At 60.5% G+C, this 26,964-nt stretch overlaps 4 protein-coding genes across 9 annotated transcripts; 1 reads left to right on the plus strand and 3 right to left on the minus strand.

The window, feature by feature from the left end:
• Positions 1-4: 4 nt before the first annotated feature.
• Positions 5-1,800, minus strand: TMT1A (thiol methyltransferase 1A; the record flags this gene model as incomplete). Its single annotated transcript, XM_080635509.1, has 2 exons — positions 5-241; positions 1,276-1,800. The coding sequence occupies 2 exons, from the start codon at positions 1,798-1,800 to the stop codon at positions 5-7; spliced, it is 762 nt and encodes a 253-aa protein (XP_080491635.1).
• A 68-nt stretch (positions 1,801-1,868) lies between these two features.
• LOC308230667 (uncharacterized protein) lies at positions 1,869-8,707 on the plus strand. 5 transcript variants are annotated; one of them, XM_080635483.1, is made up of 18 exons: positions 1,869-1,989; positions 2,910-3,013; positions 3,769-3,899; positions 4,005-4,130; positions 4,200-4,279; positions 4,362-4,482; positions 4,641-4,730; positions 4,859-4,963; positions 5,100-5,277; positions 5,677-5,771; positions 5,913-6,062; positions 6,149-6,315; positions 6,534-6,855; positions 7,042-7,218; positions 7,381-7,536; positions 7,905-8,006; positions 8,161-8,263; positions 8,424-8,707. In XM_080635483.1, exons 2-18 carry the CDS (start codon positions 2,911-2,913, stop codon positions 8,702-8,704), a joined length of 2,487 nt encoding a protein of 828 aa, XP_080491609.1. In that variant the 5' UTR covers positions 1,869-1,989; position 2,910; the 3' UTR covers positions 8,705-8,707. The 5 variants fall into 5 exon arrangements, with proteins under 5 accessions (XP_080491609.1, XP_080491613.1, XP_080491612.1 ...); XM_080635487.1 differs by lacking the exon at positions 1,869-1,989 and having other exon boundaries at positions 2,889-3,013; positions 8,424-8,483; positions 8,568-8,707; XM_080635486.1 differs by lacking the exon at positions 1,869-1,989 and having other exon boundaries at positions 2,889-3,013; positions 6,534-6,642; positions 6,724-6,855.
• Positions 8,708-9,330: 623 nt separating this feature from the next.
• LOC308230672 (uncharacterized protein) lies at positions 9,331-9,789 on the minus strand (the record flags this gene model as incomplete). The annotated part of the gene is made up of 1 exon (XM_080635508.1): positions 9,331-9,789. One exon carries the CDS (start codon positions 9,787-9,789, stop codon positions 9,331-9,333), a length of 459 nt encoding a protein of 152 aa, XP_080491634.1.
• Positions 9,790-13,379: 3,590 nt separating this feature from the next.
• On the minus strand, positions 13,380-23,960 carry EIF4B (eukaryotic translation initiation factor 4B). Of its 2 annotated transcripts, none has more exons than XM_080635392.1 (15): positions 23,914-23,960; positions 20,819-20,953; positions 19,779-19,987; positions 19,159-19,275; positions 18,986-19,040; positions 18,750-18,893; positions 18,400-18,510; positions 18,156-18,305; positions 17,120-17,357; positions 16,338-16,447; positions 16,042-16,258; positions 15,558-15,622; positions 15,389-15,464; positions 15,203-15,269; positions 13,380-13,977 (listed from the first exon to the last, which is right to left on the minus strand). In XM_080635392.1, the coding sequence occupies exons 1-15, from the start codon at positions 23,924-23,926 to the stop codon at positions 13,903-13,905; spliced, it is 1,782 nt and encodes a 593-aa protein (XP_080491518.1). In that variant the 5' UTR covers positions 23,927-23,960; the 3' UTR covers positions 13,380-13,902. The 2 variants fall into 2 exon arrangements, with proteins under 2 accessions (XP_080491518.1, XP_080491517.1); XM_080635391.1 differs by having other exon boundaries at positions 15,558-15,625.
• Between the last annotated feature and the right edge of the window lie 3,004 nt (positions 23,961-26,964).

Here is a 26,964-nt window from a genome sequence, read left to right on the forward strand (position 1 = left end):
TGAGCTACTTGACAGCATAGCCGATAATGTGAGGATGAATGGGAGTCCAGGGCATCATGACGGTGGTGTGCTGGAGGTGCAGCTCTGAGAAGCTGGCCTCTTCAAGAGCCTTCCACGTCTCCTTCGTTAGGCAGCATCCACCAAAGATGAGTTTCCAAGTAGGATACAGGACCTGCTGCCAGAAGAGCTGCCAGGTGGAACGGTCGGCGGCCACGTGCTCTAGGAAGTAGAAAGCGCCTCCCTAGGGAAAACAAAGTCACCTTAAGAGGAAGATGTCACCTCCTCTTCATCTCATTCCCTCTTCTCCCACCCCTTCCCTGCCTGTTTTGTGCCTGTGCAGTGTTCATGGGGATCCCTGTAAGCAGGGAAACCCCAGAGATTCAAAACGCGCCCGTTTGATCTCTGCTATCGCAGTGGTTTCTTGTCTCTCTGGCTCACTTCCAGTTCAGTTCGGTTCCAGTCTGTTTTTCACAAGGAAACTAAGGGAAACACAGGAATCCCACTCAAACCCTCCAAGTTTTGACAACACAAAGGAATGCCTTGAAAATGCCTGTTTAAAGGCTGAAATAGACCCCAAAACCCAGCTTATCCAAGGGCTTCAGCTGGGTTATGCTACAGGGAAATAAAGGAGTTTCAGTGGACATGCGGGTGGCGCCGCCCGCTTCTCAAGCAGCTTATTCACTAAAGAGCACACTTATTCACTAAATAAACGAATCATAAGGAAGTAATACACTAAAAAGATGCATAATAAAATAAAATAATTTAAAAAAATAAATAAAAAATGCACTAAATAAATAATACACTTATTCAGTAAATAATACACTTATTCACTAAATAAATGAATAATAAATAATGCACTAAAAAGATGCATAATTAAATAAAATAAATAGAATAAATAAAAAATAAAATAACTAAAACTAAATCAATAATAGACTTATTCACTCAATAATACTCAATCATGGCTAAAGCAGCTTATTCACAATGCAGGCCTTCAGTCTTGTTCGGGGAGCTTCCCTACCCCAGAACGTGGTGTGGATGGGACGCCATTGCAGGAACCGGTTCTGCTTTAACTCACATCCTGTAATCACTGTCATTACGTGCAAAATTAGCAGTGGCTCTCATCACTAGACCTCGCTTTTTAGGATTTTGCTTTTAAGCACAGGCCAACCAGCTCAAAACCTCCTTTTTCCCTGATTTTTCCCCCTTTTCTCTTAGCACGGTGCCTCTGGGACAGATGCTGAAGGAAGTAACAATGCTCCCTATGGAGCTACCCACCGGCCGGAGCACCCGCAGCGCTTCCTTCAGGATGCTGCTCGCGTTCTGCACGGAGCAGAGGACCAGGGTGCAGACGACGGCATCCATGGAGCCACTGGGTACCTGGTGCAGGTCTTCCCCTGCAGCTACGAGGAACCGCTCGTAGCAGAGGTGTTGGTTCTTGCCCATGTTCCTCAGGAGGCTCTGCTGGAAGCTGGGGTTGATGTCGGTGCAGGTGATCTTGCATCCCGGCAGATAGAACTGGAAGTTGGTGCCGCAGCCGGTCCCAATCTCCAGCAGGTTCAGGTCTCCAGAGGGGCTCTTGAAGTCAGGGAGGCTGCGGAACAGCTCCTGCTTCTGCCCCTTTGCTTTCTTCTCGTAAGCTGCACTGAACTTGTCTAAGAAGAAAGGGAAGAAAACCCCCTTGCAGAACGGCTGCCACAGGCCCACAAAGTCCAGGATGTAGATGGGCAAAATCAGCAGCACAAGGCAGGCGCGGAGGAAGAGGATGGAGGCCTCCCTCATTGCCAGTGCAGGGCAGAACATCCGCACGGAGCAACCCCTCACTCTTCCGGGGTTTAGGAGCACCGAAGCTGCGCTCTGCACTCAATGGGTTTCTCTTGGAAGCGTTCAGTTCCATGAATCCGTGCAGTACCCGTACCTCTGGAGCTGATCTTGAAGCCTGCTCAAACCATTCCCATAGTGCGCATGGAGGAGGAGCTGCCAGGCTGTTGTGTAAGGGAGGGAATGTTTGTCCACAACCCATGCCAAACTGGGTTAAGAAGCCCTGGGTGGGTGCGGAGCCGTTTCAGGTTACAAGTCCTATCTCTTAAAGCAACCGCATGGGGTTTGCTTCAGGGAAAACGTAAATCTGCTCATTTGGGTGAATGATTGGAGGCTTTAAATGGTTAAATCTGTTAAACTTTGGTTAAGAGTTAATTTAAGGCCCCCTTGTAAGCAGCCGGATGAGCCCCGTGAGCTCCTTGCTCTCCCAAAGGCAGTTTTCAGCCTTGCTTTCCTGTGGGCTCCTTCGCAGTGAAGGAAGTTGCTTCCCTCAGTTCTCTCTCAGACCTTTGATGGGAATCATGGAACAGAGAGAGAGCAATTAGGTAACTCAGGAATCACGGGATGCAGGGACCAGCTCCATGAGCTGAAGCCACCAACTGTGCTAAAGGCGTTCCATAAAGCTTGGGCAGCTTTGTCAGGGGGCTTGGTTGCAATGGAGATCAGCTACTAGCGTTTAATTGCATTTAATAGTGTTTAATTGCTCTGTCCCACCCTAATATAGGGAAAGGAGGGCTTTAAGTCCCTACTAAAGGCTGCAGTGCTGTGCCAATGCTGGAGTCCGTTCTCTGGCAGTGAGAGGATGCGCTGCTGCCCGATGCGCTGCCTCCCCCCTCTGGTGGCAAGTAACCAGATCCAGACGCAGACGCATCGCTTTCCTCTTGGAAAGCCCGGAATCTCCTCGTGGAAACGGCTGCTAAGCAACCAGCGGAAGACGCTCGGCTACGCGGCAGCCGTTTCCAGCCCTTTGTGACATCCCTACCTCAAAGCACGTCGCATGTGCCCGGCACAACAGTGTTGGGACAGGGCAGGAGCAGGCACCACAGCGCCTTCTCCCTTCCCTGCTCTCGCCCCTTTTGCCTTGCCCATAGGATGGCAGAGACCTCCCCCCACAACCCCAGGCTGGCCTGGCAGCAGGATGAGAGTCCCCAGAACAGATCCCATGGGATGCCCATGGTCCAGCCGGTGCAAGCAGGTGAGTGAGGGGCCCTGTGGGGCTGGGGCAGCAGTGATGCACGCAGGGAGGGATGTGCCAGGGCAGCAGGGAAGGGGGCAGCGCTCCCCTATGGAATCATGGAATGGTTTGCATTGGAAAGAACCTTAAGCTCATCCAGTTCCAACTCCCCTGCCATGGGCAGGGACACCTCCCACTAAACCATGGCACCCAAGGCTCTGCTCAACCTGGCCTTGAACACTGCCAGGGATGGAGCATTCACAGCTTCCCTGGGCAACCCATTCCAGTGCCTCAGCACCCTCACAGTAAAGAATTTCTTCCTTAGATCCAATCTAAACTTCCCCTGTTTCAGTTTGAACCCGTTACCCCTTGTCCTGTCACTACAGTCCCTGATGAAGAGTCCATCCCCAGCATCCCTATAGCCCCCTTCAGACACTGGAAGCTGCTCTGAGGTCTCCACGCAGCTTCTCTTCTCCAGGCTGAACAGCCCCAACTTTCTCAGCCTGTCTCCATACAGGAGGTGCTCCAGTCCCTGCTCATCCTCGTGGCCTCCTCTGGACTTGTTCCAACAGCTCCATGTCCTTTTTATGTTGAGGACACCAGAACTGCACACAATGCTCCAAGTGAGGTCTCACGAGAGCAGAGTAGAGGGGCAGGATCACCTCCTTCAATGATCTGCTGGCCATGCTCCTCTTGATGCAGCCCAGGATACGGTTGGCTTTCTGGGCTGCGAGCTCACACTGATGCCTCATGTTCATTTTCTCATTGACCAAAAGGACCAGAGCCTCTCAGCATCCTGCCCTGCTCTCCTTCTCCTCCTGCCTCAGCTCCCCACTGGTTACCCGTGTACCAGCTCGAGCGGAAAAGCATCGACTGCATCAAAGCCTTTGTCAACAGCCGCGGAAAGGTAACAGCATCCCCTGCGAGGGACCCGCTGTCGGGTGCTGCATCCCCACGCTCCGGTCCCCTCTCATGCTTCCCATTTGTGTCTCTGTTTCCCCCTCATTGCCAGGGCCCGTACCTCAAGACCGATTTCCTTGCCAGCATCTGCAGCGTGTTCAAAACCGCCCGGCTCCACGGCCTGCAGCACAGACTGGATGCCTTCTGCCAGAGCTACCAGCTGATAGAGAACATCAGGGTGAGGTGCAGCACCCCCCAGGGAGGGTGCTGGTGGCACTGGGTCCCTCATCCCCATTGTGCTCTGCAGATGCTGCTGGAGCAGGAGCCCATGACGCAGCTGAGCACGGCGGTGCGGCACCTTGCCATGGAGGCCATCACCGAGCTCAGGTACCTGCGCATCCCTCCTGGGGACCGCCTTGAGGTGCTGCTCCCAGCACCAGCACCCATCCTGCCCCCTCTGTCCTCGCAGTTCAGCGGAGGCGGTTCTGGCGGGCCAAGAGAAAAGCCTCCTGGAAGCCTGCTTCAGAAGCGTGTTCTTCCTCCCTCCGGATGCCGAACTGATGCACTCCTGCCCTCTGCTCTATATCTGTGTAAGGGCCAGGAGAGCCACAGGAGGCCACAGCTCCCCTGGGCTGCTCCTTGGCTGCCCTGTGCTGTGATTATCATAGGATCATGGAACAGGTTGGGTTGAAAGGACCTTAAGCTCATGCAGTTCCAAGCCTGAGTCTATGACCCTGTGTCCTTGCAGACGCTGTGGTCCATGGACAAGATGCTGCTGAGCATTGTGCTCTGCTTCCAGACCTTGAGGCTCAGTGAGGAGCTGCAGAGCATCCTGCAGGTCTGGCCTGAGCTCCATGGGCGCAGCAGGGGCTGGTCCTCACCAGGAGCGTGTGGTCCCACTCCTGCAGGGAGGGTGCCCACCTTGGGTGCCCATTGCTTGGCTCAAGGCTGGGTCTCTGCCCCCAGATGCTGCTGGACTTCACCTACTCAGACAACAACGATGTGCGGGAGAGGGCTATGGGCAGGATCTTGACCCTCACCAGTCGCCTGTCCAAAACCACCACCCTGGAGGTAGGGAGCAGGCAGAGCATCCCCCCCATCCCCGCACCCCGGCCTCTGCTCTGCATCCCCCAAAGCCCTGAGCACGTCCTTGGCTCCAGGGCTTGGGCACCGGTCACCCCTCTGCTGCCTTTCCTTCCCCATCCAGGACTGGCACCACTGTGGAAGGAGCACCTATGGCCCTATCTGCTATGGAGACTTCCCCATCCCCATCTTGGGGCAGCTGCTGGGCCGGGTCATGGTGCTGCAGGCCTCCAATGCAGTGATAGGCTGCCACGCCTTGGATACACTCATCTGCTTGTACGAGTTTGTCCACAATCAGACAAGTAAGAGAAGTTCTGTGGGCTTCATCCCCCTGGATGGGGTCACTTCTCTTCCTGGCCCCCTTTGCCCCTTCAGCTTCTTCCCTGTAGCCCCTAGCCATGGGCTCTGCTCACACCCAGGACCCATCCTCTGCTGTGCATCCTCCTCCTTTCACCATCTCAAATGCTGCTGCTCTGTGGTACCCAGCGCCACAGCTACCCCCGAGCCCTGCTTTCCCTTGTCAGTGAGGAGCAGATCTCTGCGAACATCACCCCAGGCTTGTCCCTCCAGTGCCCATAGCAAGAAGCTGCTCCTGACGCCTGCAGAAGTCTCCTCAGCTCCCAAGTCCTGCCCTCTCTGGGCAGGTTTTGGGGTGGGTTTGGAAGCTCCTGCGTTTTCCTGACCCCTCCGCTCCTATCCAGGCAGGTTCCGCACAGAGGGTGAGAAAGTGAAGCTCAGCTGCAGACCCGACAGCAGCTCCCTGCTGCACTCACCCAGCACCAAGGACTTCCTCCTGGTAGGAAGGCACCCACAAGCAGCAGGGCTGGGGTGGCCCTGGTTGGGCCGGATCCTGCTCTTCCCCAGCACAGGCGATGCGAGGGCTGCGCTCCAGTGCGCTCAGTGACCTCTTCGCTCCTTTCCTTCCTCCCGTCCAAAGCTGTTTGCAAACTACCTCCATCCTGCGGAGAGGACAGACCTTGTCGACATGGCCATCAAGGGGCTGAGGGGCTCCAACGCCTGCGAGAACCAGGGGGCAAAAGATGTTCTGGATGTGGTCATGAAAGATCCCGGCTTCTGGCTGGTGGATGTGAGTGGTCCAGGGATGCTTTGCCCTGCATCCCTGCCAGGCCTTGTCCCTGCCTCCCAAAGCCAGGACATGTCTGGAGCATCCAGGGTCTCCTGCAGGTGTCGAGGATCATGAGCTCCATCCACGAAAACCTGGAAGCCATCGAGACGGAGTCAGCCCAGCAGAGTGTGGTGTCGCTGCTTGTGGTGCTGAGCGCCTATCGCCCCCTGCTCGTGGCCGTCAGCCTGTTGAAGTTCTCTGCACCACAAGACAGGTTTGTGCTCCATGGGGACCAGGACCCGGAGCAAGGAATGCTGCAGGATTCCCATGAGGATCAGGGATCCCCACCTCAAGCTGCCCTGAGCTCCATCACCAGGCTCCTCCCTACCCCATGGGGAGCATCCCCATCCTCTCCCTCCTGCCCAGGGCATCCCAAGCGAGGGGCACGGATGCGCAGGACTACGCATCCTGACTCAGCACCCTGGTCTGCAGCGCTGGCATGGCCATGTGGGACCTGATGCTCTCCTTGAGCCTGGACAAGATCTTCATGGAGCTGCTCCTGAAGCCTCAGGACGCAGAGGACTTCTCCATCCTTGCAGATGTGAGTTCCCAAGCAGGACCGTGGTCACCTTCACCGAGCCCCGCAGGCCCTGACTGCATGTCATTGCTGTGTCTGCTTCAGCCCATGGCCTCCAGCGGGTTCCAGCCAAAGCAGGATGAGTCCCAAGCTGAGAGGCACCAGAGCCACCCAAGCCTGCCGATGGTCTCCCTGCTGCTCAGCACCCTCATCATGCTGTCCGAGACACCCGCCATGGTGAGCAGGGCATTGCCATGGGGAGCACCGCTTGCAGTGGGTCCAAGGGCAGGATGAGGCCTCACCAAGCCATGGTGGCTGAGCAGGGCACCAAGGGCTTCGCTTTCCTGCTCTCCCCTCATCCCCATCAATGTGCCCGGAGCTGCCACATTCCCATTGGCACAAGGATCCTGCATCCTCCTGCAGGCACAGAAGATGAAGGCCTTGCTTCCGTGCATCCTCTTCGTGATCCAGCATGGCAACAAGGAGCTCAAGCTGAAGGCGCTGCAGGTGGTCAGGAACGTGCTGTGTCAGCTGCTGAGGAGGGAGGCCAGCCCCATGGCCATGCAACTGCCTCAGCACCTCCTGCCCATCTTGCATGAAGTAAGGCTGCTGGGAGAGGCTGAGCCCTGTGATGGGCACCCTGCAATGCAGGGGCTGCACTCTCTGCGATGCTTTCTGGCCCTTGCATCCCAGCCCATTTGATCCCGGAGCTTCCCATGGGGATGCCCTGCTCCATTGTCACTCCCTGCTGCTTCCCATCAGGAGTGCCCCGAGCTGCGGGAGCTCAGCATCCGCCTCTTCCGGAGCCTGCTGGAGTCAGTGGTGAGCAGGGACAAACAGAGGATGAGGAGCAGCGCCCGCCTCTTCCTGCTCCCGCTCTTCCTCCACACGAGGGACCAGGTGCACGGTGTGGCTGAGGTACAGGGCTCGGAAGGGGATGCTGGCACCTCATAGGGCATCAGCCCTGCGCCAGCGCAGCCCATGGGAAGGGGCCCTGCAGAGCCAGCAGGGCCGTGGATGCATGGACATGGATGTCCCCATCCCTTGCCCTGGCTGGTCCAGCAGGGCTCAGCACCATGGCAACGAAAGCCTGAACGCGTGCATCCCTTTGGGCTTCTCAGCTGCCCCTGCATGTGTTGAAAGCCAGGGATTGAGCCTTGATCTGTGCCCCCCAGGGCTGTGCCTTGGATGGATGGAGGCTGCATCCCAGCTTCCAAAGGGCTGGAGTGAAGCCAGGAGGGGGATGCGAGGTCCGGGTCCCTCTCTCAGCTTCTGCCTTCCTGCAGGCCTCCAAGGAAGCCCTCTTTGCTGCAGCAGAGCTCCTGGGCTGGAGGGAGCTCCAGCACCTCCTGGAGACAGAGCAGCTCTGGAGGATTGGAGAGTGCTTGGTGAGGACAACCCCAGGGCCCAGCGCCCCGGCTGGTTGAGGGTTGGGTCCATCACCCGGCTCTGGGCTGTGGGCTCTGCGGCTCCATCTTGTCCCCAGATGCCTCTCCCTTCCCTGCATCCCTCTTGATCCCTTCTACCCATGGCTCCCTCCAGGCGCTGCAGAGCAGGAGCAGGGCTAAGGAGTGCCTGTACCAGAGCCTGGAGTACCTGGACGATGCTCAGGCCCTGGTGCGAGAGGCGGCCGTCAGGTTCATCGGTGAGCAGGGTCCCCATCGCCTGGCCCCAGTCCCCGCTGCTGCCTCCCGGCCTGCCCCATGGCCTTGCCTCCCTCTCCTACCCCTGCCCATACTGATGGGCGCTGTGCTCAGCCCCATGCCCTGATGGGGGCAGAGGGGCTAAGGATGCTCTGTCCCCAGGGGTGGCTGCGCGGCCCTACAGGGGCATCAACCCTGTGATGCTGCTGTGGATCTGTGGAGGTGAGGAGCAAGCATGGTCCTTTGGGGGGATGCCAGGGTGCAGGTCCAGGGGGCTCATCCCAGCTCTGTTCCCTTTGGATGCAGCCCTTGAGATGATGCTGGATGACAGCAACCCCGTTGTCCAGTCCCTGGCGCATCAGAACTTGCTCATACTGAGGGCTCCAGTGGGGAGGCAAAGATCAAGATGGGACCCGCGATCGCTTTGGCGCCGGTGCTGCTGAGCAAAACGCTTCCCTCCTGATAAAGCTGCTCCAAGCATCCCAGTGGCGCTGGCACCATTGGAGGTGTGCTCCAGGATAAAACGGAGGGATGCATCCAGATGGAGTGATGGAGCCGGATGAAGGACTGCCATGGTGCTGGCACCATTGGAGGTGTGCTCCAGGATAAAACGGAGGGATGCATCCAGATGGAGTGATGGAGCCGGATGAAGGACTGCCATGGTGCTGGCACCATTGGAGGTGTGCTCCAGGATACAACGGAGGGATGCATCCAGATGGAGTGATGGAGCCGGATGAAGGACTGCCATGGTGCTGGCACCATTGGAGGTGTGCTCCAGGATACAACAGAGGGATGCATCCAGATGGAGTGATGGAGCCGGATGAAGGACTGCCATGGTGCTGGCATCATTGGATGTGTGCTCCAGGATACAACAGAGGGATGCATCCAGATGGAGTGATGGAGCCAGATGAAGGACTGCCATGGTGCTGGCATCATTGGATGTGTGCTCCAGGATACAACAGAGGGATGCATCCAGATGGAGTGATGGAGCCGGATGAAGGACTGCCATGGTGCTGGCATCATTGGATGTGTGCTCCAGGATACAACAGAGGGATGCATTCCTCATTCCTCAGTCCTGGAGCAGGTCGAACACATCAGGGTCCATGTTGGCGCAGCGCAGGCTGGCGCGGAGCTGCTGCGCCGTGGCCTCAGCCTTGTGGCGCCGGCTCCATTCCCGCAGGATCTCGAAGCTCTGGAGCACGAGGCTGTGGGGATGATCCTTGTGGATCTGCTCCAGGCGGCTCTTCTGCAGCCCCAGGCACACGATCCCGACCTCCTGCCATTCCCGGCCCAGCTTCTGCGCTATCCGCATCAGATCCCGCTCCGTCAAGCGACGAGGAGGCGATGGAGCTGGAGCATCCTCCTGCATCCCAGCGGTGCCGTCCTCATCCTGCGGGAGCTGGAAGCGCTGGAGCAGGTCATGGCGGCCCAGTTGGTGCAGGAGCCCCACGGTGATGCCCAAGGCCCGGGATGGGAAGCGCTGGAGCAGGATGGAGCAGAGCTCGGGGCGGGAGGCGGGAGCGAGCATCCCGGCGGGAATGTGCCCCCTGTGGGTAGTTAGGGCTTGGCGGTCGGAAGATGTCGCGCTGTACGGAAAGACAGGACCCCTCTCCAGATAGCCAATAGCGTTTAGCCTATGATGTAAGCAGATGGAAGTGACGTTGTAAATCTAAGCTATATAATGCCGTGTTACCAATAAACACCGTTTGCCGTCCACCACACTGGTGTCCGTGAGCTGATGGCCCAAGCGGCCTGGGGTTGGCCGCCGTGCTGTTCCTGAACCAGGTCGCCAGGCCAACGAAGGCAAGACCCCCCCAGCAGGAACTTGAATCTCTGCAGCTCCTCCTGCAGCGCCAGCAGCATCGCCCGCTCGCATCCAGACATTGGGATGGGGGGGGCATCAGCACCCAATGGGGACCTGGGGATGGGGGGGGGCATCAGCACCCAATGGGGACCTCGAGATGGGGGGGGGGCATCAGCACCCAACGGGGACCTGGGGATGGGGGGGCATCACCCCACACCATAGGGGTCTCACTAGGGTGTCGTTCCCCCCCCATGATGACCCGGTCACTCCCAAGCCACCATCGTGCTTGGTGCCCCCCCATTGTCCCTCAGCCCGGATCCCCCCCCCGGTGCTCCCCATCTCCCCACTTTCCGGATCCGCCCCCCCCCGGTCCCCGCCATCTCCCCCCGTTCCGGTGCCCCCATCAGACCGATTCCCGCCTCCCCGGTACCTCTCCCTGTTCCCGCGCTGCGCGCGCTCTCCCGCCGCGGAGTGGCGGCACCGGGAGGAGGGGGCGTGGCTTCACCGATAAGGGCGTGGCTTGGGGAAGGGCGTGGCTTGGGGTTGCCGGGGCGCTGTTCCCCGCCCGTGCCCCAGGGGGCGCGCTCACGCTCCGGCTCGCTCCTCTCCCCGCCCCACCTCTCTTTCGGCTTTCGATTGGCTCAGCGAGCCGTCAGTCAGAGCTTGCCGGGCAGCGATTGGTCGAGCTGAGCAAGGGGGGGCGGGAGGAAGCGGAGGCGGAAGCGCGGGGGCCCGGATGTGAGCAGAGAGGCCGGAGCGGGGAGCCCCATGGCGGGAGCGGAGCCGGTGAGGGCCTGGGAACGGGGAGACCCCGCTATGGGGGGCACTGGGCATGGGGGGGCGGTTGTGGGGATGGGGGTGTTGGGGGGGGTGGATGTGGGGGTCCCTGCTATGCGGAGCCGGGCTGGGGGGCCGGGGTGCAGCACTGATGGAATGGGTGCTGTGGGGGTGCGGGTGCCCACGGGGGTCTCTGTGCACATTGGGGTCTGTTGGTGCCCATGGAGGGATCTCTGTGCCCATTGGGGTCTGTTGTGCCCAAGGGTTCTATTGGTGCCCATGGGGGGGTCTCTGTGTGTCCATGGGGTCTCTTGTGCCCATGGGGCGTCTGTTGTGCCCATGGGGGCATCTCTGTGTGTGCCCATGGTGGGGGGTCTTTGTGCCCATGGGATCTATTGGTGCCCATAGGGGGTCCCTGTGTGTCCATGGGGTCTCCGTGCTCACTGGGGTCTGTTGTGCCCATGGGGGGTCTCTGTGCCCATTGGGGTCTGTTGTGCTCATTGGGGTCTGTTGGTGCCCTTGGAGCTCTGACCGGCTCCCCCCGCAGCTCTGCCCTCGCCATGGATGACCTCCACCTGCAGTATGGGTTCCTCAACTGGAACTCCCAAAGCACCCCCCCCAATGCACCCCATAGCACAGTCCAGAGCACTCTATAGCACCCCATAGCATCCCATAGCACCCCCAGGACCCTCCTCAGACCCCCCCCAGCCCCTCATCGCCCCCTGCGGGGGGTGCTCCCTTGGGAGGTTCCATTACGGGCTCCCATGGGAAGGTCCCATTGCGAGGTCCCGGGGGGGGGTCCCAGGGTCCCACCTCTGCAGCTCAGCCTCTGCGGCCCCAGCGGGGCCTTGACCCCCTTGACCCCCATGTCCGTGTCCCCCCCATGCCCCCCCCCATGTTCCCACCGCAGGAAGTGGGGCCGGGACCAACCCAGGAAATGGGGCCCCGGGCGGGGGGCGGGGAACGGCCCGAACCCCCCCCGGGACGGACCCATTTGGGGGGGGGGGGCGGGGGAGAGCATGGGAATGGGGGGGTCAGCGTGGGAAAAGGGGGGAACAAGGTGGGAAAAAGAGGGGGACAGCGTGGGAAAAGGGAAACCGGAGCGGGAATGGGGGAACAGCGTGGGAATAGGAGGGTTTGGGGGGGAAAGGGGGGTTCAGAGTGGGAAAATGGGGGACAGTGTGGGAAAAGGGGGGATATTGTGGGAAGTGGGGACGTGAGCGGAAACAGTTTGGGAAGAGGGGGAACAACGTGGGGAAAGGGGGTTTAGTGTGGGAAATGGGGATCAGTGTGGGAATGGGGGTGCAGGGTAGGAAAAGGGGGAACCAGTGTGGGAAAAGTGGGGGTCAGTGTGGGAAAAGGGGACACGGGGGGGAAATGGAGGGGTTGGTGTGGGAAAAGTGGGGAACAACGTGGGAAAAAGAGGGACAGCGTTGGGAAAACAGAGCGGGAATGGGGGGGTCAGCGTGGGAAAAGGGGGACAGATCGGGAAAAGGGGGACACGGAGCCGCTTCCGTGCGGGGGGAGGGGGGGGCGGCACCAAAGGGGGGCCACGGGGGGGGCACCCGAGGGGGGGGGGCCGTGTCCTCAGTTCCCCTTTATCCCGGGTGGGAAAACAGTGGAAACAGCCCTAAAATCGGCCCCCCCCTCCCCAACCGGGGTCACGGCCCCGGTTACCGGATCCCCCAATTGGGGGGGGGGGGGGTGATGATGGAACCACCCCCCCACCCCCCCCGGCGGGCGTAAAGGGGGCTCTGGGACGCCCCCATTGGCCCCGCCCCCCCCCCCCCCCCCTCGGGATTTGGGGTTTTTCCTTTAATAAAATAAGTGAAGAAACCGGTTCCCCCCCCGGGACAGCGCGGGGGGGGGGGACACGGTTAAAGGGGAGGGTTTGGGGTGCCCCCCCCCGGGGGGTCCTGTGGAGCCGGGATTCCCAATGGGACAGGCGCTGGGGGGGGACAATGGAGGCTCTGATGTGGTGGTGGGGAGGGACATGGGATCCCGGGGGGACATTAAAGGGAGGAGGAGGAGGAGGATGGATGGAGATGGAAGAGGATGAAGAGGAGGTTGGATACGGGAAGAGGGATGGAGGAAGTGGATGGAGAGGAAGAAGAGGATCTGTGAAGGAGGAAGGGGAAGAGGAAGAGGATGGATGGAGGAGGAAGGATGAAGAGGATGATGCTGGGTAGAGGAAGATGGAGGAAGAGGACCAATAGGAGGGGATGGATGGGGGAGGAAGAGCAGAGGTGAACGAGGAAAAGGAGCGGGAAGAGGAGGAGGATGGAGGGGATGGGTGGAAGATGGAGATGGAGGAAGAGGAAGCAGATGGAAGAGGACAGAGGAGGAAGGATGAAGAGGGTGATGCTGAAAAGAGGAAGAAGATGAAGAGGACCAACACACGGGGATGGATGGAGGAGGAAGAGCGCTCTGGGTGGGTGTTTCCCCCCTCCCCAGCCCAGTCCCCCCATATCCCCCAGCTGGGGGCCCATTCCCATCATTCCCAATGGGAACACGAAGGATTTGGCCTTTTCCGTGTGTTCAGAGACCACTTTTATTGGAGGAAACACCAAAACCACCCAGTCTGGAGTGGGATGGGGGTGGGGGGGTGGCCAGGAGCACCCCAGGATCACCCCCCCCCAGCTCCCGGATCCCCCTCCCTGCTCCAGCAACACCCCCCTCCCCCCCCCCCCCCGGAGCTGTTCCAGGGATCACTATCCCAATCCCAACAAGTTTTCCATGGACACGGAGAGGGGGAGTTTGGGGGAGCCCCCACTCAGCCCCCCCCCCCTCCAGGGGCCAGTGAGAGGAATCTGGGATCATTCCGGGTCATTCCTGGTGCGGGGGGGGGCAGGAGGATGAGGATGCTGGAGGCCCCGGCCCTACCTGCAGGTGCTGCTGGGGGGGGAGGAAGGCCACAGCCCTGCTCTTCCTCCCGGCTCCGTCCCGCGGCCCCGGGGGGGGGGGTGTTTGGTGGCTCTGGGGGGGTCCGGGGTGGGGGGGGTTCTGGGGGGGGGGTGGGAGGTGTTGGTGGGTGCTGCTGCTCCAGGCCAAGGGGGGGCTTCAATCGGTGCCTTCGTCATCGCCATCGTCCTCCCCATCCACTGAGAGAGCTGAGAACTTGGTGGCGTGGCTGAACTGTGGGGGGGGGAGGAAGAGGAGGGAGAAGGGGGGGGAAAGGGAGGGGAGGAGGGGAGGGAAGAGGAGGGAGGGGAAAAGGAAGAGGAGGGAGAAGGGGGGGGAAGGAATTGGAGGGGAGGAGGGAGGGAAAGAGGAAGAGGAGAAGGAAGTAGGGAGGGAGGAAGAGGATGGAGGAGAGGAAGAGGAGGTGGTGTCAGTGTCACAACCCCCTAAAGCCTCAGATCCATTACTGAGGGGAGGAAAAAGCACCCAAAAGAGGCAAAAACCAACTCCCCCCCCCCCCCCCGCTGTCCGGGTGTCCCAGTGTTGGGGTATCCCAGTATCAGGGCATCCCAATGGCCCATGTCAGGGTGTCCCAGGTCAGGGCATCCCATGTCAGGGTGTTGGAGTGTCCCAGGATCCTGGTGTCCCAGCTTTGGGGTATCCCATGGCAGTGGGAGCCAGTGTTGGGGTATCCCAGGGTCCCAGTGTTAGGGTGTCCCAATATGCCCTGTTGCAGTATCCCAGTGTCCCATGTGGGGGAATCCTGGTATCCCATGAGGGGATATCCCAGTATCCCACACAGGGGTATCCCAGTGTCCCATGTTGGGGTATCCCAGTATTCCATGTTGAGGTATCCCAGTGTCCCATGTAGGGGTATCCCTGTATCCCATGCAGAGGTATCAAAGTATCCCATATGAGGGTATCCCAATGTCCCAGTCTCCCATGCTGGGTTATCCTGGTGTCAGGGTCTCCCATGCTGGGTTATCCCAGTATCCTGGTCTCCCATGCTGGGTTATTCCAGTCTCCCATGCCACATTATCCCAGTAACCTGGTCTCCCATGCTGGGTTATCCCAGTATCCCAGTCTCCCATGCTGTGTTATCCCGGTATCCCAGTCTCCCATGCTGGGTTATCCCAGTATCCCATGCTGTGTTTTCCCGTATCCTGGTCTCCCATGCTGCGTTATCCCAGTCTCCCATGCTGTGTTATCCCAGTATCCCGGTCTCCCATGCTGCGTTATCCCAGTATCCCGGTCTCCCATGCTGCGTTATCCCGGTCTCCCATGCTGTGTTATCCCAGTATCCCGGTCTCCCATGCTGCGTTATCCCAGTATCCCGGTCTCCCATGCTGCGTTATCCCGGTCTCCCATGCTGTGTTATCCCAGTATCCCGGTCTCCCATGCTGCGTTATCCCAGTATCCCGGTCTCCCATGCTGTGTTATCCCGTCGTCCGGAGCTCACCGAGGGGGGGCTCTCCTCCAGTTTCTTTGGCTCAGGTCGCGGGTCGTGCTCCCTTCTGCTCTCCTTCCTGCACACCCGGCCCCCCCCAAGGGCAGGGTCAGCACCCCCAGTGCTGGGGGGGGGGGGGGTTCAGGCTGACCAGGCCCCCGCCCCCATTCCCAATCCAGCCCTCCCGGTGTCCCCCACCTCTCGGCATCGCCGGTGCTGCGCCCAGAGCTGCCGCTTCGGGCCTTGGAGCCTCCATCGGGCTTGTTCTCATCTCCTGGCGGGGGGACAGAGGCCATGGGGGGGCTGCAGTGAGGCCACGACCCCCCCATGAGGGGTGCAAGGGAATGGGGGGGGGGGACACACCCACCTTTCCTATGGGGGTTCCTCGGGGGGGGTCCGTCCTCCCTGGGCAGGCCTGGGGCTGTCTGGGTGCTGCTGGGGGAGCGATGGAGAGCGTCAGTGGGGGGTGATGGAGAACATCAATGGGGGATTATGGAGAACATCAGTGGGGGATGATGGAGACCATCAATGGGGGATGATGGAGACCATCAATGGGGGATGATGGAGAACATCAGTGGGAGATAAATGAGAACCTCAATGGGGGATGATGGAGAACATCAGTGGGAGATAAATGAGAACATCAGTGGGGGATGATGGAGAACATCAATGGGGGATGATGGAGAACATCAGTGGGAGATAAATGAGAACCTCAGTGGGGGATGATGGAGAACATCAGTGGGAGATAAATGAGAACATCAGTGGGGGATGATGGAGAACATCAATGGGGGATGATGGAGAACATCAAGACCTTGCTCCTGGGGCTGAACCGGAGCCGGGGCCGCGGCACCCACCTGGTTGGGGAATGCTGCTCCGAGTCGGAGCTCTGAGACCGTGCCGGGGGGTGGCTGCTCCGCTTGACCCACGCGTTCTCCTTGGGGGGGGGCGCGGGCATCACCTTCAGCGGCTGCTTCTCCTCCTTGGCCTTGGGGCCGGGGGGCGACGGCGCCTCCTCCTCTTTGGCCAATGCTTCGTTCTCCAGGGACTTCTCACTCTCCCTCCTCCGCGTGGCTGTGGGGGGGCCCACACGTGGGTCATGGGTGACGGTGACGTGGTGGGACCGCCCCCCCCGCCCTCCCCATGCACTCACTCCTGCCGGTGGGGCCGGTGCCCGCGGCGGTGCCGGGGGGGCCGGTCTGGGAGGATTCACTGCCTGTCCTCGAGCGCTCCTGGTTGTCCTCGCTGCGCCAGCTGGGGTGCCTGTGCAGCGAATGGGGGGGTCAGGGCATCAGCGGCACCCATGGGTGTCCCCGGGGGGGGGGGGGTGTCTAGGAGCACCCATTGGTGTTCCCATGAAGGGGGGTTCTGGGAGCACCCATTGGTGTCCATGGCAGGGGGGGTCTGCAAGCACCCATTGGTGTCCATGGGGGAGGTCAAGCACCACCCACTGGTGTCCGTGGGGGGGGTCCAGGAGTCCCCATTGGCGTCCATGGCAGGGGGGGTCCGTAAGCACCCACTGGTGTCCATGGGGGGGTCAAGGAGCACCCATTGGTGTCCATACGGGGGGCCAGGAGCACCCATTGGTGCCCATGATGCCCTCATGGGGCAGGTCCAGCACCACCTGTGGTGTCTCCGTGGGGGGGGCCCTGGAGCACCCATTGGTGTCCCCATGCAGGGCGATCAAGCACCACCCATGGTGTCTGCATGGGGGGGGAGGTTCTGCAGACACCCATAATATCCCTATAGAGGGGTCTGGGGTCACCTGTGCTGTTCCCATGATGGGGGGTCTTGGGGGCACCCATTGGTGTCCATGGGGGGGTTGAGGAGCACCCATTGGTGTCCATGGGGGAGGTTGAGCACCACCCATTGGTGTCCAATGGGGGGGGGGGGCTCTGTGAGCCCCCATTGGTGTCCATGGTGGGGGGGTCCCACCTCTCCCGCGGGCGCCTCTCGAGCCTCTTCTCGTCCTCGAGCTGGCGCTGGAGCTTCTCCTGCTCCTTCTGCAGGCGCTCCTCCACCTCCCGCTCCCGCGCCGCCGTGTCCACGGGCTTGGCCCCCCCGAAGATGAAGGCGGCGCGGCTGGACTGGGCCGCAGGGGCCCCCCCCGGCGCCTCCTCCTCCTTCGGAGCGCTCCGAGGCTTCAGGTTCAGCTTCGGCCGCTGCGTGGGGCCTGCGAAGGAGCCGGGATGGGAGCGGGGAGACAGGGGAGGGGGGGGCTCAGATCCTGTCCCAAGGGAGCCCGGATCCTGCCTCAAGTGAGTATGGATCCGTCCTAAGCAATCCCAGATCCTGTCCTGAGTGATCCCACATCCGACCCTGAGCGATCCCAGATCTTCTTCAAGGGAGCCTAGATCCTATCCTGAGTGAGCCTAGATCCCACCCAAGTGAGTGTGGATCCCATCCTAAGCAATCCCAGATCCTGCCCTGAGCAATCCCAGATCCAACCCTGAGTGATCCCAGATCTCGTCCTAAGCAATCCCAGATCCTGTCCTGAGTGATCCCAGATGAGTGAGCCTGGATCCTGCCCCAAGGGAGCTCAGATCTCATCCCAAATGAGCCTGGATCCCACTCCAGGAGAGCCCAGATCCTGCTCCAAAAGAACCTCGATCCCACCCTGCACAAGCCCAGATCCTGCCCTGAGCGCTCCTGGATCCTGCTCCAAGTTTGCCCAGATCCCACTCCAACGGAGCCCAGATCCCATCCCAAATGAGCCTGGATTCACCCTGAGCGAGCCCAGATCCCATCACAAGTGAGCCCGAATCCTGCTCCAAAAGAGCCTGTATCCACCCTGAGTGAGCCCAGATCCTGCCCAGAGTGCTCCTGGATCCTGCTCTAAGTGAGCTCAGATCCTGCCCTGAGCGCTCCTGGATCCTGCTCCAAGTGAGCCTGGATCCTGCTCCACGCAAGCCCAGATCCCATCCCAAATGAGCCCGAATCCACCCTGAGCGCTCCCAGCTCCCGGCATCACCTCTGTCGTCGCGCCGGAAGTCATCCCGGCCGTAGTCATCCCGCGCTCCCCAGCGCTCCCCGCGCTCCTCATAGCGCTCGCTGCGGAATTCCTCATCCCGGCGGTAGCCGCTGCCGAAGGCTCTCCTGCTGCCCAGCCGCGAGTCGTAGCCTGTGCCGGGAGCGGGTCCTGAGGCTTCATCCTGGTGGGAAGCACCACGCCAGCCCCCACCCCCGCCCCGGGGATCCCTTGGGAATAGCCCCACCTCGGTCGTAGTCCCTGCTGCGGTCATCGTAGCGATCCCTGCTCCCGAAGCCCCGGTCCATGTCCCGGCGGGGACCATCGCGGTACCGGTCGTCGTAGCGATCCCGATACCCTGCGGTGGGAGAAGGGGGTTCTGGTGGGATCGACTGGGATGGGCACTCGCATGGATCCACACGGAGCAGCCCGGGGGGTCACAGATCCACAGTGAAGCCCGGATGGCCCCGTCTCCAACCGGGCCAGATTCCGGTCTCTGACCAGGCCAGATCCCAGTCTCCAACCAGGCCAGATCCCGGTCTCCAACCAGGCCAGATCCTGGTCTCCGGCCGGGGCAGATCCCGGTTTCCCACTCACTGTCTCCGAAGCTGTCATCGCCACGCCGGGGCGGGAAGTCCTCGAAGCTCTCGGTGGCTGCCGGCCGTGCTCTCCAATCGCTCTCGAACCTCTCCGAGTCCCGGAAGCGATCCCGGTCTCTGCCGAAGCAGCGATCATCCCGGTCTGCCGGGCAAAGGGAATTCCAGCTCCAGCGCCCAGAGCCGAGCCCGGAGCCGGGAACAGGGACTTGCCGGGAAAAGGCACCAGGTCCTCACCTTTATCCTGAGCTTGATCGGCAACATCCACTCGTATCCTTCTGTTCCCGAGGGACTGCAAAGGACAGGGCAGATCCATGGGAGAGGAGTGAGGAGAGACCGGGAATTGGGTGACACCGGGGCCCTGATGGCCTTTTTATCCCCACGGAATTCCCTCTGGAGCGGGGCCTCACCTCCTCGTTGAGGCTCAGAGCCTGGAACAGGGAATCGATGTCCTCGAACTCCGCGTAGCCGAAGCCCTTCAATCGCTCGGGGTTGGTGGGTTCCCGGGGCAGGCGCACGGCGCTGATCTGTAACGGGATAACGGGATAGTTCCCGAATCCTGCCTGCTTCATGGAACCAGGGAATGGGAGGGGTTGGAGGGACCTTAAAGCTCATCCAGCTCCAGGGACCCCTTCCACTGGAGCAGCCTGCTCCAAGCCCCTCTGTCCAACCTGGCCTTGATGGGATGGAGCATCCAAACCTTCTCCATCCCAGCATCCCACCACTGTCATGAGGAGGAGCTTCCCCATACCCCATCTAACTCTTCCCTCTTCCAGCTGGAAACCCAAACTCCTCATCCCATCCCTGCATCCCTTCTCCAAAGCCCCTCTCCAGGTTTCCTGGAGCCTCTTTAGGCACTGGAGCTCCTTAAGGAGCCTCCTCTTCTCCAGGGTCCAACAGCTCCAGGTCCCTCCGGTGCTGCTGGACCAGGACTGCCAGGGGGCACAGCAGAGGGGAAGGACCCCCTCCATCACCTCCCTGCACGGTGACGGGGGAGCATCACTGACCCCTTGAGGGACCCGTGACTCACGTTGAGCCCCCGGAAGAAGTCCTTGATGGATTCCTCGGTGACGTCGTAGGGCAGGTTTCCCAGGAATGCCGTGTACGGGGGGGATTTGGGCAGGCGGCTGCGGTCGATGTTGGGCTCGCGCGCGGCCCGCGGCGCCGTGGGCAGGATGGAGCGGTCGATCGGCGGCGCCCGGTACACGTCGTCGTCGTTGCTGTGCCAAGTGGTGGACACTGGGATACAAGGGGGGGATGGAGGGCTCAGCACCCGGCACGCCGGGAGCCCCGGCATTCCCGGGATGAGCCGCTGGGGCCCAAGGGAAAGGGGCTGCCCAGGAGGTGATCCCGGTGGTTGTGGTACTGATGCTGCCCACCCTGGACCTGCCCCTGCCCCCTTCAAGCCCAGAGGGTCTGGGTATCCCAGTGCCATGGGGTATCTGCTTATCCTGGTATCCCCATATCTGGGTATCCCAGTATCCTGGTATCTGGGTACCCCGTTACCCTGGTATCTTGGTATCCCAGTATCCAGGTATCCCGTTATCCTGGTATTTGGGTATCCCGGTATCTAGCTATCCCAGTATCTGGACATTCCAATATCTGGATATCCTGGTATCTGGGTATTCCAGTGTCTGGGTATCCTGTTATCTATCCATTCCAGTATCTGGGTATTCTGGTATCCAGGTATCCTGGTATTTGGTTATTCTGGTGTCTGGCTATTCCAGTATCTAGGTATTCCAGTATCTGGGTATCCCAGTATCCAGGTATCCCAATATCTGGGTATTCTGGTCTCCAGATATCCCGGTATTTGGGTATTATGGTATCTGGGTATTCCAGTATATGGGTATCCCGGTATCCTAGTATCTGGGTATTCTGGTATCCAGATATCCCAGTATTTGGGTATTCTGGCATCTAGGTATCCCACTATCTGGGCATCCCGCCGTCCCATTATCCCGGTTATCTGGGCATCCCATGATCCCTCTATCCCATTATCCCGGTATCTGGGCATCCCGTGATCCCGCTATCCCGTGATCCCGCTATCCCGTGATCCCGCTATCCGGCTGGTACCATCGCCCTCGAGGTCGTCGGTCTCGTCGGCCCAGCTGACGGGTTTGGGGATGTAGGTGGGGCCGCCGCCCCCCCCGTCCTCAGCCAGGAAATCCGTCAGCGTCAGCGTCTTCCCCTTCTTGTTCTTCTTCTTGGCTGCAGGAGGGGGGAAAGGAAGAAGAGGAGAGAGGAAGGGGGAGGAAGAGGAAGGAGGAAGGAGAAAGGAAAGAAGGGGAGGAAAAGGAAGGAGGAAGAAGAAGAAGGAGGAAGGAGGAGGAAGAGGAAGGAAAAAGGAGGAGGAAGAGGATGGAGGAGGAACAGGAAAGAAGGAAGGGGAGGAAGAGGAAGGAGGAAGAAGGAGGAAGGAGGAGGAAGAGGAAGGAAAAAGGAGGACAAAGAGGAAGGAAGAGGAAGAGGAAAGAAGGAAGGGGAGGAAGAGGAGGGAGGAAGGAAGAGGAAGGAAGGAAGGGGAGGAAGTGCACTGAGCATCCCTGGAGGCCATCCTGCCCTCGGGATGTGAGGAAGGCCCAAGCCACCAGCACCAACCCCTTATCCCGGTTTATCACCCGTTCCCAATGGGATAAGAGCCGGATCCAGCCCCTGGCCCTGCTCCTGGTTGGGGGGGTCAACAGCACCCCCATGATCCAGGGGGGAGGAGGAGGCTGAAGCCATCCCAAATCCCACAGCATTCCCTATGGAAAGAACTGCTGCACTCATCACCAACCCCTTTTCCAGGTGAATCATGGGGACACAATGGATCCAGGTGGGATTGAGCACAGCACCAGGTCCTCATCCCGCTTCCCACCTCCCTTGGCTGAGATAACTTGAAGCCATTCCACCCCCATCCCTGACAATTCCCACATCTCCATCCTGATATCCTCTGGGAGGGATGGAGACAAGGGCTGACCCCAATCCCAATGTGTTCCCAGCCCCATTCCCCCTTCCCACTGCTGATCCCAATGGGATCTCCTTGGAGCTGTCACCCTGCTCCACTGAAGCCACTGGAGCTGACCATCGCCGGCTCTGGTTGGCTTTTCCCATCTCCATCCACTTCCCATGGGAACTGCAGCCCCTGGAGCTGCCCCCAACAGCTCCCACCCAGTCTTCCCAATCTATCCATAGGTGGAATCCATAAATCCCATCAGCCCTTTGGCATGGCCCAAGCTGTGCTTCCCAATGGGAAACTCATGGAAAGACAACACTGATCCTGGATAGAACCACTGGGAAAAGCTTTCCCACTGGAGATGAGGCCTTGCTGGGGGGCAGTGTGTGTGTGTCCTGCTCCCCCTCTGCGCTTCCCAAAGGACACTGGATCCAATCCTGATCTGTGCCCAAATCCCTCCTGGAGCTCAGAGGCCCCCATTTCCTGCTCTGGGATTCCAGGCAACGCTCCAGGCTTTGGGAAAGAGCTGGGAATGTGGAATGGGGCTGGGACAACATGATGCAGCTTGTGCCCAGTATCCAAGGGCATCCTGGTCTGGACTGGGAATAGTGCGGCCAGCAGGATGAGGGTGGGATAATCCCACTGGTGAGGGAATCCTGGGCTCAGCTCCAGGGCCCTCAGGACACTGAGGGACAATGGAGCTGGAGAAGGGCCTGGAGCACAAATCCCATGAGGAATGGGCTCAAGGGGGACCTTATTGCTCCACAGCTCCCGGAAAGGAATCCCAGGATCCAGGTTGGAATGGACCTCATGGACCTTTGAAGGAGAATGGAGGCAGGAAGAGGCTGGTCCCTGCTCCCAAGGAACAAGGGATGGGCCAGGAGGAAGCAGCCTCAAGCTGCACCAGGGCAGGTTTTAGATGGAGCTGAGGAACAATTCCTGCCCCAGAGGGTGCTCAGGCATTGGAACAGGCTCCGGGGGAAGAGATGGGATCTGCATCCCTGGAATTGTGCAAGCATCCAGGGGTTCACGATGGCCCTGGGGATGCAGAGGCCACGAGGATGCTCAGGGGCTGGAGCAGCTGAAGGGGGCTCCAAGGATGCTGGAGAAGGATCTGCATCAGGGACTGGAGTGATGGGTTCAGACTGGAACGGGGAAGTTCAGCTTGGATCTAGGGAAGTTCTTCCCTGTTGGGACACTGGGATGGGTTCAATGGAGAAAGTCTGGATGCTCCATCCCATCCAGGCCAGGTTGGACACAGGGGCTTGGAGCACCCTGCTCCAGTGGAAGGGGTTCCTGCCCATGGCAGGGGTTGGAGCTGGAGGAGCTTTAAGCTCCCTTCATCCCAACCCATTCCATGATTCCCTGATCAGCTCTTTCCCAGCCCGGATGACTCCACGATTCCATGATTACACTCAGGAACCGCAGCGATTTGGGCTGGAAAAGGGGGAATTTGGGCACTCCCCCGCTCCCGCAGGCTCCAAATGGTGCCAGGCGCTGACAAGGGGCAGCTGCAGGCGCGACGGGAAGGGAATTTGGGATAAAAAAGGTGGAAAATGGCTTTGGAACGGGCAGAGCTGCCCCCCCCCCCGGGGACAAGGAGACTGAAGGGGACGGGAGGGGGGGGCCTGGAGCCGATCCACCCCCCCCGGTACCGGAAGCACAACATCGGTACCGGAAACGCTCCCCTCCGGTACCGGAACTGCTCCATGGTACCGAGCCCCCCCTATATATCAGACACTCCCATATATAACCGACCCCCCACTATATAGTAGCCCCCCCATATAATAGACACCCCCCCTATATAATGGAACCCTCCCTATACAATGTCCCCCCCCTAACACAATAGACCCGACCCCCCCGGTACCGGACACCCCCACCCGGTACCGACCACGTGCGCGCCCCGCACACACGTGTCTCCCGGCACACACACACACACACACACACACACACACACACACACACACACCCCCCCCGCCGCGCCTGCGCAGTGCCGCATGCCCAGGTTTTCCCCCCCCCCCTTACCCCGCCCCCCCGCACTGTCAATCACCGCCAATGGGAGCGGGCGGGCCCGAGGGCACCGCGGGGGGGTGAGGGGGGTCCCCGGTTCTCCGCTGCCCCCACCCCTTCCTCCGCCGTTACCGGAGACCCTCCCCGGTGCCCCCCCCCTCCGGGAGCCGGGCGGGGGGGGCTGCGGGAGCGAGCGGAACCGGCGCGGCCGCGCTGCGCTCACCTGAGGCCGCCATGTTGGGAAGAGGCAGAGAAGGCAAAGGACCCGGATGAGGCGGTCACGTGAGAGCGCGGGCCCCGCCCACCGCTGGCAGAGGAGGGGCTGATTATGAGGTTGGCGGCGCCGCCCGCGCCGGGATCGGGAGAGGGGGAACCGGAGGGACCAGAACCGGATGCGACGGATCCGAACCGGGAGTGATGGATCCGAACCGGGTGTGAAGGATTCAAACCGGGAGTGATGGATCCGAACCCTGTGTGATGGATCAGAACCCCATGTGATGGATCAGAACTCTTCATCCATCCTCCCCCCATGCCTCAGTTTCCCCATCCCATGTTCCCACAGGTCCCACCAACGAAACATCTCCCTCAGGGGATGGAATTGTCACTTCTTTGGGGTGACCCACCGCCTGGATCTCCCCTGGTTTCTGGTCACAGCGGTCATAGTGGTCGTGGTCTCCTTGCCCAGCAGATGCTGCAGGAGGGGACTGAAGAGGCTGGAGGCACCCTGGATCCCATTGAATGTGTCCCCCTTTCCCAGGGTACCCCAGGGAACCCCTGGTGATGGAGCTGGAGCATCCTGGAGGATGGAGCTGGGACGTGCCAGCCCCTGGGACTCATCCCTGCTGGGTGCCACCATTGTCCCGTTCCCATCCCAAGCTCCTCCTGAAGGACAGGACCGGGGACATCCCATTACCTGGGGCTCATCCCCACTGCTGCCACCACTGTCCCCTCCCCATCCCAAGCCCATCCTCAAGGATGGAGCTGGGACATCCCAGCACCCGAGCTCATTCCTGCTGGACATCCCTGCCCCATCCCTCTCCATCCCCACTGCGGTGTCTCCATGGGGGGTGCAGCACTTTGGGGTCCCCCCCAACACCCCACAGGGTGTCCCCCCCGGCTCCTCTTTGCCCCCGCCCGCAGACGCGCCCCCCCCCCCTTTCACCCCCCTCCAATGCCGCGGGGGAGTCCCGGCGCCTCTCCTCCGTTATCGCACGTTCCAATCGTGCCGCGGGGCCATAAGCACGGGAGGGGCCAGGACGAGCCTCGAACTTGCTCCGGATCCATCCCCATCCCCCCCGGATCCATCCTCATCCTGCTCCGGATCCATCCTCATCCTCCTATAGACCCCCATCCCCACTGGATCCATCTTCATTCTCTTATGCCTCCCCCCATCCCCCTGGATCAATCTTCATCCTCCTACGGACCCCCGGCACCCCCTGGATCCATTCTCATCTTCCCCTGGATCCATTCTCATTCTGCCCCGGATCCATCCTCATCCTCCTATGGATCCCCCCATCTCCACTGGATCCATCCTCATCCTCCTATGGACCCCCCGGCACCCCCCGGATTCATCCTCATCTTCCCCTGGATCCATCTCCATCCTCCTATGGACCCCCCATCCTCCTACCATGGGAGCAATGGGAGGCAGTATCATGGGGGGGGGGGCAACTGGTGGCAATGGGGGTAAATGGAGAGGGAGATGGAGCCAATGGGAGGCAATAGGGGGCAGCAGTGAGCAATGGGTGGCAGTGGGGTGGCAATGGGGGACAGTGGGAGGCAATGGGATGCAATGGGGAGCTGTGGGGGTGACTTTGGGATGCATTCAGGAGGTCCCAGCACTTTGGGGGGGGTGCCCGGGGGAGTTCCTGCAGGTCCCAGCCCTGCCCCAGCCTGGCCCTGGGGGGGTTGGAATGTGCCGGGCTGGGAATTCCCCTTGATAACAGGAACTGGGCGGGATTGAGAAGGGATCTGGGATGGAGCCGCGATGGAGGGGGGGGGATGCGATCAGGTCCCCCCTGAGCCTTCTCTTCTCCAGCTTAAACCCCCCAGGTCCCTCAGCCCTTCCCCATCACCCTTGGGCTCCAGGCTCTGCACCAGCTCCATTGCCCTTCTCTGGCCCCGCTCCAGCCCCTCAAGGTCTCTCTTGGAGTGAGGGGCCCAGAGCTGAACCCAGGATTCAAGGTGCAGCCTCCCCAGTGCCCAGTGCAGGGGCACAATCCCTGCCCTGGCCCTGCTGCCGCACTGGTGCTGAGCCAGGCCAGGATGCTGGGGGCTTCCTGGCTGCCTGGGCACAAGCTGCTCATGTTCAGCTCCATCCATCCAGCTCCTTTCCCATAAGCAGCTTCCAGACACTCTGCCCCAAGCCTGCAGCGTTGCAAGCAGACCTGGGTGGGTTCTGGTTGGATTCAATGGGTCCTGGTTGAGTTCTAGTTGGGTCTTGGTTGGGTTGTGGATGGGTTCTGGATGGGTTTGCTGGGTCCTGGCTGGGTTGTGGATGGGTTCCGGTTGTGTTCCCATTGGGTTCAATGAGTCCTCTTTGGCTCCTGATGGAGTTCTAGTTGGGTCCTGGTTGGGTTGAATGGATCCTGAATGGGTTCTGGTTGGGTTGTGGATGGATTTAATGAGTCCTGGTTGGGTTGTGGGTGGGTCCTGGTTGGGCTCTGACTGGGTTCTGGTTGGGTTCAATGGGTTCCAGTGCTCCTGGCTGCTCCTGGATGGGTTCAATGACTCCTGGATGGATTCTGGTTGGGTTCAATGGGCTCTGGTCGGGTTCTGGTTGCTCCTGGATGGGTTCAATGACTCCTGGATGAGCTCTGGATGGGTTCAGTGGATTCTGGTTGGGTTCTGGTTGCTCCTGGATGGGTTCAATGACTCCTGGATGGGTTCTGGTTGGGTTCAATGGGTTCTGGTCGGGTTCTGGTTGCTCCTGGATGGGTTCAGTGGCTCCTGGCTGGGTCTCGGTGCCTCCCGGCCGCTCCGAAGGGGTTAACCCGAGGCAGGTGCCGCTTTCCCGGCCCGAGTCCCTCCCACCTCATCCCATTCTCCTCCTCCCGCTCCTGGATGCAGACCGGGAGCCTCCTCCCCCCGGCCCCACCAACCTCCGCACCCGGTCCTGCCCGTCCCGTCCTGCCTGTCCTGCCAGCACCGCCCGACCGGGCAACCGGGGCCGCGGCCCGGCCCCCGCCCCCATTCCTGCCTCATTCCAGCCTCTTTGCCGGCTCCCGACCTCATTCCAACCTCTTCGCAGCTCCTTTCCTGCTTCCCGACCTCATTC

This window comes from Psittacula echo (assembly GCF_963264785.1).
Source record: "Psittacula echo genome assembly, chromosome: 27".
In the NCBI taxonomy this organism is placed as follows: domain Eukaryota; kingdom Metazoa; phylum Chordata; class Aves; order Psittaciformes; family Psittacidae; genus Psittacula; species Psittacula echo.